The sequence below is a fragment of the Cydia pomonella genome, chromosome 12 (genome assembly GCF_033807575.1).
Source record: "Cydia pomonella isolate Wapato2018A chromosome 12, ilCydPomo1, whole genome shotgun sequence".
Taxonomy (NCBI): domain Eukaryota; kingdom Metazoa; phylum Arthropoda; class Insecta; order Lepidoptera; family Tortricidae; genus Cydia; species Cydia pomonella.
Window position 1 is genome coordinate 21,299,462 of NC_084714.1, and position 19,327 is coordinate 21,318,788.

At 40.6% G+C, this 19,327-nt stretch overlaps 1 protein-coding gene across 1 annotated transcript; it reads left to right on the plus strand.

Annotated features, from left to right (window-relative positions):
* Positions 1-10,700: 10,700 nt before the first annotated feature.
* On the plus strand, positions 10,701-11,509 carry LOC133523841 (uncharacterized). The gene is made up of 2 exons (XM_061859589.1): positions 10,701-11,253; positions 11,392-11,509. Exon 1 carries the CDS (start codon positions 10,718-10,720, stop codon positions 11,108-11,110), a length of 393 nt encoding a protein of 130 aa, XP_061715573.1. The 5' UTR covers positions 10,701-10,717; the 3' UTR covers positions 11,111-11,253; positions 11,392-11,509.
* Positions 11,510-19,327: the final 7,818 nt, after the last annotated feature.

Here is a 19,327-nt window from a genome sequence, read left to right on the forward strand (position 1 = left end):
ACGCAGGTTGCGAGAGTATTGTATATTTAATTATTTAATTTGTAATTTGATTTCTTTAACATATTCACCACTGAGCTACAGTCTTAGCGCTACGTCGTAGCCGATAACGTGAGTTTCCCGGTATGTAGCGAAAATTCTTTGTAGAGGCAAAACGACAACGTGTCGTTATTAGCGATGAATGGGCAAGGCAAGCATATTATTAAACATTCGTGCGTCCAATAATGATTCCTATGAAAGTTCAATTTGACGACCGGTCTGGCCTAGTGGGTAGTGACCCTGCCTATGAAGCTGATGGTCCCGGGTTCAAATCCTGGTAAGAGCATATATTTGTGTGATGAACACGGATATTTGTTTCTGAGTCATGGGTGTTTCTATGTATTTAAGTATTTATAATTATAATATATTATATATATCGTTGTCTAGGTACCTACAACACAAGCCTTATTGAGCTTACTGTGGGACTTAGTCAATTTGTGTAATAATGTCCTATAATATTTATTTATTTATTTATGAGTATTGGACCCGGGTATGTCCAAGAGACTACTCCAAATGAGAGGTATGGCCACTGTGAATGTCATCTCGCTTAGTAGGGTAGGGACAGCACAGCGGATGTCATTCCACAATTTCCACATCTACGAGTAGAGTAGAGCCCAGCTGGGGAAGTACCTCCACCTTACAGAAAACCGCAGCCAAATAACACTAGACCCTACTCATAGTGTTGTGTTCCTGCCGGTGAGTAAATTTGCCAGAGCTCAACGAGGGTGCGGGGTGTTAGGGTCGGCAACGGGCATGTAACACCTCTGGAGTTGCGTCCATACGGTGACCGCTTACCATCAGGCGGTCCGTACGTTTGTTTGTCACCGATGTAGAATAAAAAAAATGTTACGATTTATGTCTTTGTTATTGGCGCGCATCTCACAGACGACTTTCACTTAATTTCCGCATGTGACATCGGGCAATAAATTGAATGTTGTGTATTTGGTTTTATCCAGACGTCCATAGGCTACGGTAACTGCATACCATCACGCAGGCTGTATGCTTGTTTGCCAACGACGTAGTATAAAAAAACTTGTCGTGTAAAATGTTCATAGCACATTAATTTATTTGAAAATGTAACATTGAAGTAATAAAATACGGTAAAACATATTTCTGCAATTATTTTATAAATTAAGCCTATCCGAAAACGACTTGTAGGTATTGTCATAGGAATCATCGACGTGTGAAGTATACTCGTGGGAAATCGTAACCCACACACCACAGTAGGCCGCGCACACCACAATAGGTCGTGTGAAATAAAAATAAAACATTTGTATTAAAAACTTTCTCCGTATTTTTCACCGATCTGCGAGATTCCTTTGATTTATTTACCTATCACGGTGAATAATACATTTTATTTTCACTGCGAATAAAAAATGTGAGAATGATTTTTATCGCTGTGTGAATAGGCGGAATAATAAGCGAATATCTTCAAAATGTTATGAAGATAAAGATATTTTATTATTCAAGTAGGCATATTACAATGCGTATATAAACGTTAAATAAAGCTACATCGGCTCTAACCCTACACCGCTGACCCGAGAAGATTTAAATGCCCCCTCAACTGAAGGAGGGTATCCCAATGTGGACCGGCAAGAAACCCGGGGGGACAAATCTTTTCAACACATTTCATCTTATAATTAACATGCATTAAATAAGAAAAAATACAATTTAGATTACTTTAGAAACCATGCAGTTATGACAATTTTGTATATAATAATAGTTATTACGAAACCAGTACCCCTAGTGTAAATTTTTTCGATAACGAAACGTGACGTACGCGTTTGCGTGTCATTTAGTATGGGGTTTTGAGTTTCCAAAACGTTCCGCTTGGCGCGCTGTGTCTAAATCCCATACTAAATGAGACTTAACGCAAACGCGTACGTCACGTGTCGAAGTCGAATAAATTTACACTAGGGGCTCAGAAGGCCGTTTAGCTACACGTGTACATCACCTGTCACTTTCTAATAAGTATATAGGGCATAAAGCCAAGAAATTAAAATGAAACAATAAAATAATAGCCGCGCGAAAATAGCGACGGAAGATATAGCCATCGCGAGTTTTTTCCTTATATCGCAAGTACTCTGAAAAAACACTTATTTTAAAATTTTGCTCGTCATTATGGTTTGCAGCGGCTGTAGCACGCTTGCATTTTTATCACTTGTCACTATGCCTATCACTTTCGCACGTACATACTTGTTAGAACGTGACAGGCATAGTGACAAGTGATAAAAATGCGACCGCGCTACAGCCGCAGGATAACGATATACAAATAAATAAAAATTAGACATGTTTTCGTGATTTACTTATATTAAGCCCACAATACATTTTTAAGTCTTTGGTTCAAGTTTGCCCTCGAAAATGCAGTCTAGTTCCCGTGTGATTTTTTTGATTGATTTCGTGCTTGATTTAAGTGTGATGAGCACAGATATTTGTCCCTGAGTCATGGATGTTTTCTATGTATTTAAGTATTTGTATATATTATATACTCGTATATCGTTGTCTGAGTACCCAGAACACGGTTTGTGTTCTTGAGTTTACCGTGGGACTTAGTAATTTTTTGTAAGAATGTCCCTATAATATTTATTAAAAAAATATACCAGACAAGAAACAAAAACCTTTTCTCTTTGTGCTCTAGAAATAAAACTAGCCTTTTCTGGTGACCGAAGAGCTGGCGGCTTCCTCGCACAACGTATCAATATTGCGATACAACGAGGAAATGCCGCGAGCATCCTTGGTACAATGCCTCAAGGGCCTATTTTAGATATAAGCTAGTTATAGTAATCATCTGTATATATCCATTATGTATATTGTTATTGTCAATAAATAACATGTGCCTTTTCTTGTCTTCATATTAAATTGTGTACACTGTTTAAAATATTATTCAGTAGAAGTGTTATACTCGTAAATAATAGAAGAGGTGTATATACTTAGGAAATCATGCACCCAAGTTTGTCACCTAAACTAGGTGGCTATATGGTGCGATATACTTTGTGGTAACTGCAACTAAATTGTTAACTACCAAATTCTCCTAGACAAGCTACACGAAATAGGTACAAGAGGTACAGCGCATAAATGGTTCACTTCGTATTTAGAGAATCGTAAACAATACGTCGAGATACAACACCTAGACTACCAAACTGGAATGATCGATAATATTAAATCGGCCACTCAATCAGTCCAGCATTCCCCAAGGATCCTGCATCGGATGCTTATTATTTTTAATATATATAAACAATCTTCCTAGGAATCTGGATGACCTATGTGTACTTTTCGCGGACGATATTTCGATTTTGACGTCCTGTCAGAATGACCAAAATCTACAAAATGACATAAATAATATACTGACAAAACTGACATGAAATATCTTATAAAATAAAATTAACTCATATAGAATCTTTGCTTAAAGTGGGTGAGCAACGCGCATGTAACACCTCTGTGATTGCAGTCGTCTATAGGCTATGGTCACTGCTTAGCATCAGGCGGGCCGCATGCTTGTTTGCCACCGACGTGGTATAAAAAAGAGAAAATTTAATCAAGAATAAGTTCCATAAATTATGCGTAGAAAACAGCCATAATTACCGGTTATACTTAAGAGCTACGTGAAAGTTTTAACAACGATTTCAAGTTTTCAAAACACGCAAGGTACTTGCGAAGAATAACTTGCCCTTGAGGCCAATTCTGATTCTTGAGACCAATTAGTGCGAAAGAGATTTTGATACGACTTTTTTTTTATTTAACAAAAATAATACAATATTTTAAGTACCTTAATCTAAGTTTTCGCCAAACTGTGAAACAGTTCGTTGGCAGTGCGCTCTAAAATAATCTTAAACTAAATAGGTACACTAAAAATTGAGTAATACGTTAAGTAGCATTATGAGCATAGTAACAACCTTAATCTAGTGAGATTTGACGTGCCATTTCACAACACAAGATAGATATGATAGCTGTTCATTAAGGACGAATTATTATAATATTTTTGCGGGTGTAGCCGAGGTGACAATCGTGCACATCGGTAAACTTTCGATTGGAGTTTTTTTTATCAACGATTGTTATTTTTTGCATCAAGCAGAAACGGACTGCGAACGATACTATTAACCCTTCATATGCGATTGTCATAATCATAATCTTTATTGCTTTGTTTGTGAGAAATGGGTAATTAATATAGTAACAATTTTATATGGACTCACCAAGACTCTACCTTTACAGTCAAATATTGTTACTGTATTAATAACCTTGAAATTGTAAATTACAGTCCAAATTGTTTGGGACGTATACGGGAAAAGGCATACGAAAGGCTGAGTTTAGAATAATTCACGACTATTAGATCACAAGGTCAATGCTCTGCAATCTGACATTCATTTTTTATTTTATTTTACTAAATTATTTTTTTATAAAGAAATACAATTATGATATAAAATAATTATTACAATCAATCAGAGTCAAAAATGATGTTCCTGTTTGAAGAAATTACAATCACAATACGCGTTCTGGTGAAAATACTCAACGTCGTATTAAAAAAAAACCATATCAAATTGATAAGCAGAATCGGCCACCATAATACGTGTACTTAAGAGGAAACAAGTTCTGGCTTTCAGCCTATACAAAAACTTGGATTAAGAGGTTTTTGTCGGTTTCCATCTCCGAAATTGAATCTTAATATTCTTGCAGGGGAGAGGAGCCTAAAGCGGGCACTGTTTTGTCAAAGTACGCAGAAGAATGTCAAAGTTATTTTATAATGTGTATGTCTTATAGTACCCACAACACAAGCCTTATTGAGCTTACTTACTTAGTGGGACTAGGACTATTTTTGTAAGATTTCACCATAATATTAAGGTAATATTTATTTATTCGTCCTGAGTTTTAAGTTCCAGTACTTCTTATTTCTTCCTTCTTCAATAGGTACGTAAATAGGTAGGAAGGTACTTTATGGACATTTACAAAATTGCTATGTCTTTATAGCAATTTAGTAGCTCGTGTAAATTTAATAAAGCCAACCAACTGTATGTTAGAATATGAAACTTGGATGGATGGACGTTTGAATGGGTAAACGTCCATCCGTCATGGTTCATGAAATACAACTACAATTCGCTTGGCGCTGACAGACGGATAGACGAAAGGATAGCAGAGGCATTGTTATAGGGTACTTGCTTACCCTAACAAAAAATAAATATAATTTTTACTAAATAATATACGTTATTCATAAACGTCTGTCAGATGATATTATTCTAATAATAATGGTCTCGTAATAAATTGTAAAGATATTTTCGAGCTTTGCACAAATTGCACATTTGGTTGAGACAGCTGCCATTCAAAGTAAAAGCATTTAAATCATTCTCCAATAAGGCAAACTTTGTCAAACGTTGCTGCTGATAAATCGAAGCTAAATTATTATCGAAGTCGAATACATTTGTATTGTCAGATCTATGAAGACATGACTTATAAAGCAACCTACTAGGTCTATTCTTGGTTCGCATACTGTTGGTAACTTGGTACGCCATTCCAATTTCGTTTTTTGTTTGTACACTCTGAAACATATAGGTAACTTGTGGATACGACGCTCATCAAAATGAGTGTTTGGTGCCAAAGCTGACGATCTTTTTTCTCTTTTTGCAGAAAATGTCATGCAATAAATTCCTCCCCATGTTTTTGTGCACTTTTCAACATTTTTGTATATGAGACTACAAAGGTACCTACATTAATAAAGTACCCTAATGCACTTGCTTCGCGTGCAAGTGACTACTTCCTGCATACCAACATCCACTTCTAAGTCACCTACTGTAACTTAAGCGTGTTGCCTAAAGTACAAGTGTTTACTTCGCTTAGGTTTACATAATGTAAAACTGTAGTATCGTTTCATGGAAAACGTAACAAATAGTTGGTTGTAAATTGTAAAAAAGTACCTATTCATAGGCAAGTTAACTACACAGTGTGAATTCAATACAGGCGAATCTTTAAACGGTGGTTAGGATAGGACTTGGTTAGGCATCCTAGACTTCTAGGCTATCGGGCCACCACTGGGCACTGGAGGGCTTGATCACGTCTTCTTTAGTATAACTATGACATGTATTTCAGTTTATAATTTATAAAATGTAGTGTAATTTTCTACTTAAAAAATGCAAATTAACATAATTATATAATAAATAAAAATATTTGTTCACCATATTTGTTGTTTGTACCTAAAATCGTTTAGAAGCTAAATGCCTCCTTCTTTAACTTTTAAGGAGTTGCAGATAGGCTACGGAAACTGCTTACCATCAGGGGCGCCGTATGCTTGTTTGCCACCGACATAGTGTAAATATTTTTAATCGTTAGTAAAATAGACTAAAAAAGTGTAGAACGCCAGTAAGAATTTAAATTATTATGCCAAAGTGAGTAACGGAAACAACCTTAATTGGCTTCGACTTTCATTGTGATCATAATCAAATAGTTCAGAACTTGATATAAATGCAAATTGGGCTATATTTTGCTTCCTTAATTGGTAGTGTTAAATAAATTTGACACCTCTTTTTACATGTAGATCAATAATTTTAATGACAGCGGAATTTGGTTCATAAGTTTTGTTTTTATAGTTACATTTAGTTTTAGTTATGATATGTATGTACAGTATTTAGTTACGTACTCGTATTTAGTTAAGTGTCCACGCACCGATTAAAACATTACAAGGTTAGGTGGGGTAAGAACAACTATGGGACAAGAGGGACACTTGCAGGGAAAATTAACAGTTAGAGATACATACTTAAAAATATTAAAAACTGAATTAAATGATAGTATTCAAAATAAACCTAGGTAATGCAAATATAACATGATCTTAAAAATATTCACGTCAGGGATCGGAAACCGGTATTTTTTGTATGGGAAAGAAAACGGTATTTTTTCGTTCTTTGTTAATTATTCCCTTTCTAATTGGGCAATCTAATAATACGAAGTCGTTATCTAAAAACACAACTGAGTCCTATATTTAGAGTATAAAATAAACCGAAATATATGTTTATTTCAAAGTTTTTCCAAAAAACCGTTTCCGATCCCTGATTTACGTAGAAGGATTTTCTTTGTATGGTTTCTCTTGACCCGAGCAAAATAAACTAATCTTTCTTTTATCCAACCTGACCTTTAATTGTATATAAAAATATCATTAAAGTAAATATGTGATATATTATGTAAAATAAAGTTCTTTGAACCTAACATTATAATATTCTTGCGCGGTCTACTGATCTTGTTAAAGTTTACTTTTGATATATTATTGTTATAGTTGATTGCGAATATTGCAATGAATCTGTCACGCGCCAAAATGCACAAGCAATAGAATCTTATCATATATCTAAACTTTGCATATTTCAAAATCAGAATGCCGCTTTAGGTTTTGTTTTGTTAACTGAATATTTTATAAAACAACTTACCCTTATTGATTCAGTTGTCTTGAAACTCCTTTTATGTCTGAAAAAAGAAACATATTATTTGGTTAATTTAAACATGTCTTGGCTATTTACGATGTTAACAACAATAATGAAATAAAATTACTTATTTATAACGAGAGACGATTTTTTATGATTTTAAACTGGTTTTGATATGACATTGACTGTTGTCTTGGTAATGATTATAAATTAATTCATTCTTTGTATTTTTTTATTCATTATCCCCAATTTCAAGCCTATTTATTACTTAAGACTTTATAAGATAAGACACAAAATATTGCTAAGAAAAAACACATAGTGTAATTTTAACCTTTCCTCAGGTACGTACTTAAGCCATTAAAACCCCACTTTATATTATTCTGGATAAAGCACCCATTTGTATCCCCGAGATGTAATCAATCTTTGTAGCTAAATAGCTTTTTTTAACCGGCGACACCTTAAGAGCGAAAAAAGGTACATTTACAGCTCTATTTATTGCATCTGTCTTCATAAATGTGTATTAGGGGTAAAATATGTTGTTAGGTACTTAGGGTCGGTTGCACTAAAGCGTTTGTCATCGTTAAAGCGTTCGCTATATATTATTCTATGTACGAGAAATTTCATCGTTCATCGCCATGTGATGCTGAGTGACGCTAAAGTGTGCTTGGGGCGAATGGCCCTTAATTTTCCAGATTTGTCTCGTAACGTCCCGATTCGAACTTTAAAGAACGTGACAACGACGTCCGATAACTCGGACGAATTGTCGGACGTCAGACCGTCGACATCTCCAGCATCTCAAGGCGAAACACGTTTCGAGTTATGTACTTTTGGTGGTGGGTTATATATGCGGTGGGAGGGTGGGAACATTCATTACATGTAAAAATACGCAAGTAAGTATGACGGGTTAGCACTGGTTGACTAGCACGTTTTCTTTTCATTTTAATTAGTATGGTTGTTTGGCACCGACGTGGTTTAAAAAAAATACGATTTTAATTTTAATGTAATTTTGGGAACTTGTCCACTTCCAATATCATCCGTTCTGCGTTATTACGACGCATCTTGTCACCCATTATCTTGATAGTAAAGCCTAGATACCATAAAGACAGGCTCTTAAGTGAAACAAAAATACCTACTTACGTTGGCAGTGTGAGTACCGACTAGGCTACAGAGTTAAAAACAGATGAAAAGCGAAGTTGTGAAGGAAAATCGATTCCTTAAAGTGTCAGCCAATGAAGACGGAACTTTATTGATTTTTATTTATGCGGGTATACGAATACGGCAGTGCCTCGTCTCCGGAGACCCGAGTATTATTTGACACTTGACGCCTGACAGATGACAAGTCTTATTAAGTATATTCAGCTCGGAAAATTTCTGAGTTCGACTTAAGTCCCTTGAGCACTCAACACAGTAAGCCAATTCTGTATTAGCAATTTGAAAAAATTAATTCATAAAAAAATCGCTAAACTAATGATAAATTGTTCGCAAATCGCGCGCTCTCAAATGATTATATGTACTTTACGTGTTATAGCTACATATACAGAACAAAGCGTGTATGTGTACAACACAAGCCTTAGGCCTGAGTGGACGCTCGAAGCGGAGCGTTTGGCGGGGCGTGCAGCGTGGCGTCGGACTCACAAGTGATGTGAGCAGCGTCCACTAAGGCCGCTCCTATACGTTTGCATTTGTTTAACATGTACGCCGCACGCCTTGCCCCGCTGCACGCCCAACTAGAGTGTCCACTCAGGTCTTACACTTATTGAGCTTACTGTGAGACTAGGGCGATTTGTCTAAAAATAGGACATTATTACACAGACTAAGTCCCACAGTTAGAGCAAGATACCAGAGCCGCCATACCTTACTTATTTGCTTATAATATAGGGAAATACAAAAAATGGAAATGATAAGGCAACTATTCAATGCGCAGTTTCTCTGTCAAGCAAAGTTGCGCGGAATTAGAAATATTGAGCATCTTTATACAATAATTTGATATTTAGTCACTGTACCCATTATGAAGGAAAATGAAAGGAAAATATTGAGAGAATAATATAAGACCTAGTTTCCGTTTGAGTTTGCTAGCCAGATGTGAGATGAATATTGTGAATCGCGTAAAAGCTAGTACCTGTGCCAATTCATAGCATTTTGTTACCAAATGGACTTTAGGCTCTCAAAACGATCCAGAAACCATGAGAATCGGATATTTTAACTACATCTTCATTTTAAGTTTCCTATTTACCAACAACTTGGCTTGTCCGCAACCCAGTTCATCTGGCGAGCAGACTGGCCTAGACACCTTCCGGGACTGGCAGGAAGTGGACCGAAGGTCCAAGAAGCGCCCCACTAACAGTGGGATGCCTCGCCCCGCCGGACCCGTGAAGTCTTCGACTTCTAATCCTCCCCCCCCTGTTAAACGTCAAGGAGGAGAGGCTAAGAAGAAGAAGAAAAAGAATAAGAACCAGCGGCGAGCAGGCCGTCTTGCACGAGAGCAGCAGCTGGTCACCACACAAAACCCTGCAATCGGGGAGGGGGCACAGGCTTCCCAGAAGCCAGCACCCAAACCGGCGCCGAACAAGCAGGTGGCTGCTGGCAAACCTCCGCCTAAGGGGAAAGGTTCCATCCTACCCCCTAAGGCTGGAACGTCGGCCAGTACCCCTGTGAGTTCGGCTGCAGGTCCACCTAAACGGCCCGGCAAGGCCGCACGAGCCGCTGCTAAAAAGACGCGGGACGAGTCCTTCTCCCCGCAAGGAGAACACAAAAAGCAGAGGCTGGTGAGCCCTGGTCAACCGGGCGTGTCGTATGCACAAGCAGCGGCGTCAGACCTGACGATCGTTATCACTGACGCGAAGTCGGGTAAGATCACCGCTGACCAATCAAATGCCATCCTCCGCGGGTTTCACCAAGCAATCGTGGAGGAGGCAAGGAAGCACATCGTGGGAGCCACGCCACCTAAATTCAAGGGCAAGCCTATCTTCGCTGAGGGGCAGCTGAGGGTCTTCGCAGAAGACGAATACTCGGCCGCCTGGTCTCAGCGGTGCGCGCAGGCCCTAACCTTGCCAAACATCTCCCTAACGGCTGTTCGCCAGTCGGAAATGGCAAGGAGAGTTAGGTGCGGGCTCCTTATACCAAACGTCGACAACTCGTCCTGGGAAGACGTCCGGCAGGCAGCTGACGGACTAAAGTACCAGAATGAATGGGCCAAGGTCGGTACCTGGTCCATCATTGAGATACTGCGGCAAGACCAGGGGTGGTTTGTCGCCTTCACAATCTCAGAAGACCTCGTCCCTGCCTTTATGGAAAGGGGAAGATCCCTGAACTGTGGGGTGGGCAACGTCTACCTGAAGTTCAGGGGTCCAGGAGGCAAATACGTGGACCAGCCTCCCACCCTGCAGGGCTCCACCCTAAGGGTAACGGGTGCACAGGTCCCTAGCCAACAGGCCGAGGGCACCCCCAAGCAGAGCAAGTCTGCCTCTGGGGAGAAAGCTGCCCCCCCGTCGTTATCCAAGCCGACGATACCTGAACTCTCGGAGGATGAACTCCTTGGCACTGGTGAGGGACCAGCCGGGACATCATCCGAGTGCGAGGACTTGTCGGCCTGGATAGAGTCGGGGCTGGCCGACATGTTGAAGGAGGGAGGGGAGATGCAGGATGGCCCCCCTACCACCGACAACATGGACACAGATTAGTGTCCTACAAGCAAACCTCCAGCACAGCGTGGCCGCTACGGCCCAACTGAGACGCTGTCTGGTAGGTCTGCCAACAGCCGTTGCCCTCCTACAAGAACCTTGGACGGGCAGCGGACATATACGCGGGCTCTCTGACACGAAAGGTAAGCTCTATTACTCCACGGTACATGCCGTCCCTAGGGCATGCATCCTAACCACTAACAATATTATTGCACAACCGCTCACTGAATTCTGTTCCAGAGATCTGTGTGCGATTAAACTACAAGTTCCACTGCCAACAGGATGTCGCGACCTAGTCCTCGCCTCGGCGTACATGCCCGGAGAGGACGAGCCGCCGCCTGCTGAAGTACAACGACTGGTCAGCCACTGCGAGAGAGCAGGTCTCGCGATTATCATCGGGGCCGACTCCAACGCACACCACCAGCTGTGGGGAATGGAGACCAGTAATAACAGAGGTAAGACACTTGTTGAATATCTTGTGACTACAAATCTAAACATTCTAAATGTGGGCGCTGAACCAACATTTGTAAACAAACGATGCAAAACGATTATTGACCTGACTCTGGCTTCGGAGGAGGTCAGCGAACTAGTTATGGGATGGCACGTCTCTCAGGAGGCCTCCTGTTCAGACCATAGATGGATTCGCTTCAATCTACTAGCATCTAGTGACACACCAATCGCCCGTAGGAATCCCAGGAAAACTGATCGAGCCGCTTTTAGGAAGATCCTAGGCGAAAGCCTCGATCTGCTTCCTCCGAGGGATGACCTTCGGGAACCAACTCAAATAGAACAGCAGGTAAACATCTTAACTGATGCCCTCGTAGACAGCTACCACAAGGCGTGCCCCTTAAACCCACCGGCAAGGACTGCCATAACGGGTCACCAGTGGTGGGGCCCAGAACTGGAGAGACTCCGGCGGAAAACCAGGAGACTCTTCAACAGGGCCATGAACACAATGGCCGAAGTGGACTGGGACAACTACTATGAAGCCAAGGCCAGGTACAAAAAAAGACTGCGGTACTGGAGATCCTTATCGTGGAGGAACTTCTGCAGCAGCATCGAAACATTAGACCAGGCCAACCGGGTAAGGAAAACTCTAGCGCACAAGCCCACATCACAACTGGGCTCACTGCGGAAGCCCGATGGCACATACACATCTTCCCCTGCAGAGACTCAACGCCTTCTCCTGGTAACCCACTTTCCGGGATGCGTAAGCCTCGCTGATGTAAATCAGCAGGACGAGGAATACAGCACAACAGACAACAACTGGCAAATGGCGCATAGAATCGTCACCGCTGAGAAACTCAGGTGGGCCATAGACAGCTTCCATCCCTTCAAGGCGGCTGGTCCGGATGGGATCTTCCCTGCTCTCCTACAGTGGAGTCTAGGACTCATCCAGGAAACTCTAACCGATATCATGGTAGCCTGCCTAGCCTGGGGGTACGTGCCCAGGAGATGGAGGGATGTCAACGTGATTTTCATACCAAAACCAGGTAAGAATGACTACACGGCTGCTAAATCCTTCAGGCCCATCAGTCTCACATCATTCCTGCTGAAAACTCTGGAAAAACTGTGCGACAGGGATCTGAGGGATCGAACGCTAAAGAACATACCGATGCACAACAACCAGCACGCGTACAGCTCAGGTAAATCCACAGAGTCAGCCCTACACATGGTTGTAAGCCGCATTGAGAGAGCCATCCACGACAAAGAACTGTGCCTCGGCACTTTCATTGACATCGAGGGCGCTTTTGACAAGACCCACTTTACCAGTATAGGGAATGCCTTGGAAAGCCATGGCGCGGAACCCGGACTAACAAAGTGGATCATGAACATGTTAAACAAGAGGATTATAAGGTATGCAGGTCAACCGCAGGCCGTAGCAGCGGTGAGAGGATGTCCTCAAGGGGGAGTCCTGTCGCCTCTGCTGTGGAACCTGGTAGCTAACAACCTTATAACCAAACTGAACGAGGAACACTTCTACACAATAGGCTACGCTGACGATCTGGCAATATTGATATCAGGTAAATTTGCCAGTACAGTATGCGACCTCACCCAGTCAGCTCTCCGGATCGTAGAACGCTGGTGCAGAGAATTTGACCTATCAGTTAACCCCACCAAAACAGAAATGGTAATGTTCACCAATAAAAGGGCGCTTGGCAACTTTACCAGACCAACACTTTTCCAAACCGAGCTGCAGCTGACCGATGAAGTTAAGTACTTAGGACTAACTCTCGACAGTAAACTCAATTGGAACAATCACATCAACAAACGTATAGACAAGGCGGGAGTTGTCTTTTGGCAGTGCAGAAGGATGATTGGTAAGAGGTGGGGACTGAACCCGAAAATCACCCTTTGGCTCTATAAGACGATAATCCGCCCCCTACTCTGTTACGGTGCCCTGGTTTGGTAGCCAAGAACAAACATAGGCAACGTACGAGACAAGCTACAAAGACTCCAAAGGCTCGCATGCGCGGCCACCACTGGCTGCACGAGGTCCACTCCAACTGCAGCCATGGAGGTCATGTTAAACCTTCCACCGCTGCACCTACACATACAGCAAGAGGCCAGTCTCTCAGCGGTAAGGTTGCGAACCCTTAATATATGGTCTAACAGCATAGGAGCTCTCCACACAACATGCCTGGAAAAGGTATATGACGAATTTCCAGTGCTTAGGTCGGGCACGGATCGGATTCACAAACAAGCTATCTTTGACAAAAGGTACAAAATACAGTTATATGAGGACGACAACCACGAAGGACTCAATCTCCGGGAGCTGAGAATCTTCACTGATGGGTCCAAAACAGACAGCGGGTCGGGCTCCGGAACCTTCTCAGAAGACCTGAACATGTCAATCACCACACCGCTAGGAGCCCATAACTCGGTATTCCAAGCTGAGTGCATGGGCATCTTAAACGCGGCGGCTGCCATCATTGCAAGGAAGGTAGTAGGATCCTCCATCCGCATACTCTCCGACAGTAGAGCAGTCTTAATGGCTCTAAATAGCCATATAATTACATCCAAACTTATACACGAATGCCACGAACGACTAATGGAGGTATGTCATAATAATAATAAGATCACTTTACAATGGATCAAGGGACACAGTGGATCCCGGGGTAACGATGCTGCGGACGAGCTTGCCAGGCAAGGATCGGGTGCGGGGGCGATTGGTCCGGAACCGATTCTTCCGATACCGTTTAGCAAGGTACGCTCAATGCTGCTGGCACGTACAGGGAAACTACACACAGAACACTGGCTGAATCAGACTGGATGCAGACAGGCAAAAGAAGCCATGCCTGGCATCAACGGAAAGCTCACAAGGGCGCTCCTTCAACTAGGGAAGGTCCGACTGAGTATGGTAACCAGTGTCATAACAGGTCATGGACTATTTAACAAACATCTTTTCATAACAGGTGTCACAGACAGTCCCTTATGCCGAGGATGCATGGAGACAGAAGAAACAGCCTCTCACGTGGTGCTGGAATGCAGCGGAGTGGCCCCATACAGGGCAAAACATCTCGGATCCCCGAGAGACCTCCCTGAGGTCCTACTCAACATCAAAGGTTTGATAGGATTCCTCGAGGAGTTGGGCTGGCAAGAGTAGCCAACCCTCCACCCCCCCTTGTCACGCAAAATAGGCGCCAGTCGTCGAGTTGCGGAAAATCGCCCGAACTACAATACAATACAATACAAGTTTCCTATTAAAAATGCCTGCTAAAAAGTAATAGATAGTAAAAAAACAATGTCCCAGATATTCTATGATAATTAAAACCATCGTTGTATTTGGCGGTAGAGTTAGAGATATTCAAATTAAAACGTAAAATGAGGCTCATTCTATTTTTTTAGTTCTTTAAAAAAAAAACAAGTTAAGTTCCCGCTAAGTTTACGGACAGCTGAATCAGTGGAGTTTTAGAAAATCTTATAAAACACTATGTTATTTTCCTTCACCGAAAAGCTAGTGGTAAATAAATATCTAATGCTATTCTTTACATCATTTCCAAAAAACTAATTGGTATATACGAGTCAAGATTACGTACGGATTGAAATTCTGACGTCAGATCCACCCAGGCACCACCCTGTATTACGAATTTCCGCCTAGTAATGCTCCCTAGATCGTTAAGCTAGGAGATTAATGCACGAGCACTACACTTGATAATATCTACGAATCTACGTATGTACCTACATTGTACAAACTTCTCCATCCGATCAGTACCCTTACCACGAGTCTGACATGTCTATAATATATAGCAACTAACTCACAATACATCTGCCCTCGTACTGACATTGGTGCAAGCATGGACACCCGCAACACCAGAGGCTTTGTAAGTGCGTTGCCTATAGAACTGAAAAAGTATCTTTACTTATTTATTTCGATGAAATTTTACCTTTTGACCGCCGAAGACGTCATATGACGCGCGGCTACAGCGTACCGACAAGGTTCACGATTAAGCGTGGATAGGCGTGGCGTTCAAAAGGTTAAATATTCAATTGGAACAGAGTTGCATTTGTTTTGTTACGTTAAGTTTTCAAGCGAAACAAAACCAACTCTATTTGCTACTCGATAGATTCAAATTTCAGTAGCAAATTTTGGATTTTTCGGTTCTATAGCTGGGCTTTAGGAGGATAAGCCAGACAATACACGGCGTTGTTTTCATGTAATACATGATAAAGCCGATCATACGAGCGATAACAACAACGGTTTATGATGATAATTACTTAAATTACGATATCGACAATATCGATATGTCATGACATGAGGAGCGGCTTCTTGTATCGTGCTAGTTATGTTAGTGGAATATCTCAGTCACTGAATGTTACTGTTAAATTTAACTTTTACATTTAAAATAGGTACCATAGAATTGTATTATTTCGTCGGAGTAAAGGAATTATGAATAAGCTATAAGTGGAAACTGTTTTGGCTTAATGTTCTATGTCTTTTACCTTACTGTATTGTGTGCTATATGTTTGCAAAATAATTAAATACTAAAATAAATAAATAGTCAAGTGGAATATACAATACAATACAAATCATCTTTATTACACAACTTCAGAATAAATATACATGGAAACACATATAAGACATGAATACAGAGGTAAACAACAGGCGGCCTTATCGGTACCGAATTTTTCGGCAAAACCGAAATCTTTCGGCCGAAACAGGATTTTTGTGCCTAAACCTGCCGAAAGCGAGACTTTGGCCGGACGCTACTGATAATACAGTTTTGGCGCGGCCAGTTTTATGGTCAAAGCCAAACCTTTGGCTAAAATAGGTATCATTATTATGCCGAATCATGCTGAATCCGAAACCGAATTCAATTATTATTCGCGCGTTCATTTTGCTCGGACTTTTCCGTACATAATTTAGCACGAGCCAGACGCACGCCGAATGAGAACAAAATTACGTCACTTTGATGTCTACTGTAAGTTTAAACTGGCCTCTTATACACACATTGATGCGTATGCAGATATATCGTGCACACATATACACTTAAACGATTTTCGTACAAGTGCGCAAATCGTTTAAGTGTACAGTTTGTGGTGTATTCACCCTGAGTGTTAAGCTGTTTACTGACTAACTGGCCGCCGGACGATATCGGCCTGTCAGAACAAAAATTTGTCAATTCCGAACAACTGACCGACCGATATTGTCCGGCGGACTATTAGTCAGTGGTCGGCTTTACTGAACCCTAAAATATCTGCGCAATACTGTATATTGCCTTGAAATTGATTTATTTTCCTTCGCCATTACTCTGATTGGCTATTCATTTTCTTAATTACAATTTAGGTCTTATTCTGTCCGCCCACTCCCTATGGCCTCTTTCCGGATAAATAACATCGTGTCACAATTATTTTTAAATTAAGATTTATTGTACTTTTATTCCCATACCACGCTGTTCGGGCCTATAACAAGCGTTTCCATTCCATGTATTTTGAATATTTATTTTGAAAAATCTGAATGCATTCAGCTTGGCAAGATCTTTCATTCATTCATTTCTTTATTTATAAAATAGTACATTTTACACGTCAACTAACTAATTACACTTCAATATTATAGCATATTATAAAGATAATTACATTACAATATTTTGCAATTATTATAATCTAATATTTAATTAGGTTTCATTTAAAGTGTTTGTTCTGGGTCGGCAACCGTTATCGACGAATTTCTCGATATTATAACATGCTAAATTGGTTAATAATATTTTTAGTTTGTTTGCAAACAATTTATCGCTCTGTACTTCCGATATTTCTAATGGTATCGAGTTGTATAATTTGGCCCCCATGACGCCGAGGGACTTACGAGATTTAGCGAGTCTACTTCTTGGAATTATTATAAGATTACGTCTGCGAGTGCTCCTGCTATGTGCGTGAGTCGTGTCGTAGTTGTGTAAGTTGGCTCGAGCGTACTTACATGCATTCAAGATGTAAACTGCCGGCAGCGTAAGTATTTTTGACTCCTTGAACAAGTCTTTCGCGGGGTGGTCATAAGGTTTGCGTGTTATTATTCTTATGGCGCGCTTCTGCATTTTGAATGCTTTATTACGGTCATCTGATCTGATTCGTGAGATGGGATAAATAAGTATACCTGGTTGCGCTTAAGTATGTCCGTGATACAATTCAGAGAACTTCGCTGTGCTCTTATAAATATCATACGTGGGTAATGGGAAAAAACCCTGAACGTCAATATGGGTCAAGTGTATCATCCATACGGCTAAGTGCACGCGTTTTACGTCCCGCTGATTTTTATGGCGCGTCCTCAATTTCAACTGAATGTCGGATGAACAATTTGTAACTAGAGAGAAACATTTTAAATATAGATATTTTATTGTATATTTTACTATTGTTTACCTCTAACTTCATGTTTTTTATGTGTTTCCATGTACATTTTTTCAGAGGTTGTGCAGAAACTGTTGTTAGTGCACCGTCAGTGAACTCTTTCAAAAATAGACTAAATACACATTTTAGAACATTAAAAAGTGCTAAATAAACACATGTGCTGCGATATACACGCATCAGCTCCAAGACCTGCTAGTGTATCAAATAAATAATAATAATAATAAATAAAGAGGATTTGTATTGTATTGTATTGTTACTTAACACGGTGTCAAAAAGTACAAAAGGAACAAAAGTGACTAGTATATAATAAATTGTAATCCGACTACAGTTTTTTTTTTTGTATAGTATGGAGGTATTGATTTAAACCAACACGATTTTCATTCATAATTCAACAAGATGTACCCGACCCAAAGACCAAGATGGACCCGGGTACGTCCTTAAACTACGTCCAAATGAGAGGTATGGGCATTGTGAATGTCATTTCGCTTTGTGTGGTGGCACAGCCAGTGGATGTCATTCCAGATCTAGAGCAGAGCCCAACGGTGACTAAGGTTGCCAGAGCTCAAGGGGGGGGGTTAAGGGTCGGCAATGCGCATGTAACTCTTTGGAGTTGCAGGCATACATAGGCTACGGAGACTGCTTACCAGGCGGGCCGTATGCTTGTTTGCCACCGACGTAGTATAAAAAAAAAGATGTTGATACAATTCCTCGCCAGTTTGGCTGTGACCACGAACGTAATGCCACGTTCGAAACGTCAGGCCATATAATAAACGTAAGTTTACGCGAATTTGGGCCGGGACGTCCAATATATCAGTTTTCTATAGAAAATATCACGGGATCACCGATCACTCTTCTATATTACTGCGACAGAGACTGTTGCGTTTCGTTCGCTACGGAGCGTTAACGATTGACATCTTGTCTACGCGCACAGGTCCTTTTCTCATCGTTTCAAAAGATTATCGTTCGTTTTTGAATGATTACCTACATTGTTAAATTTAGTATTTAAATGCGGTCAAGATTACGTCATTTAAATCTGTCGGGTTATATGGGCCCACGGTGTATATATCAGGATAGCCAGTGAAACTTGACGGAAAACCGGAAAAACTGCATCTAGAATTAGAATATTTGTTGATAAAAGGTATCTTATCTGATAGACGATTAAATAAACTGAAACACATTGTACTGACATGAAATTTATTTTTCATGTCCAAGTAAATCAAACCGTTTCCTCTGAAATATAACATTTTTTGTTTACTGAAATAGTGAAAACAATTTTAGTACCGATACGAAAATTCTTGATATTTTGCCAAAAGCTTGTATTATTTTTTTATAACAGTGTCGATATTGTAGTAAAACTATATTTATATGGTTAAATGC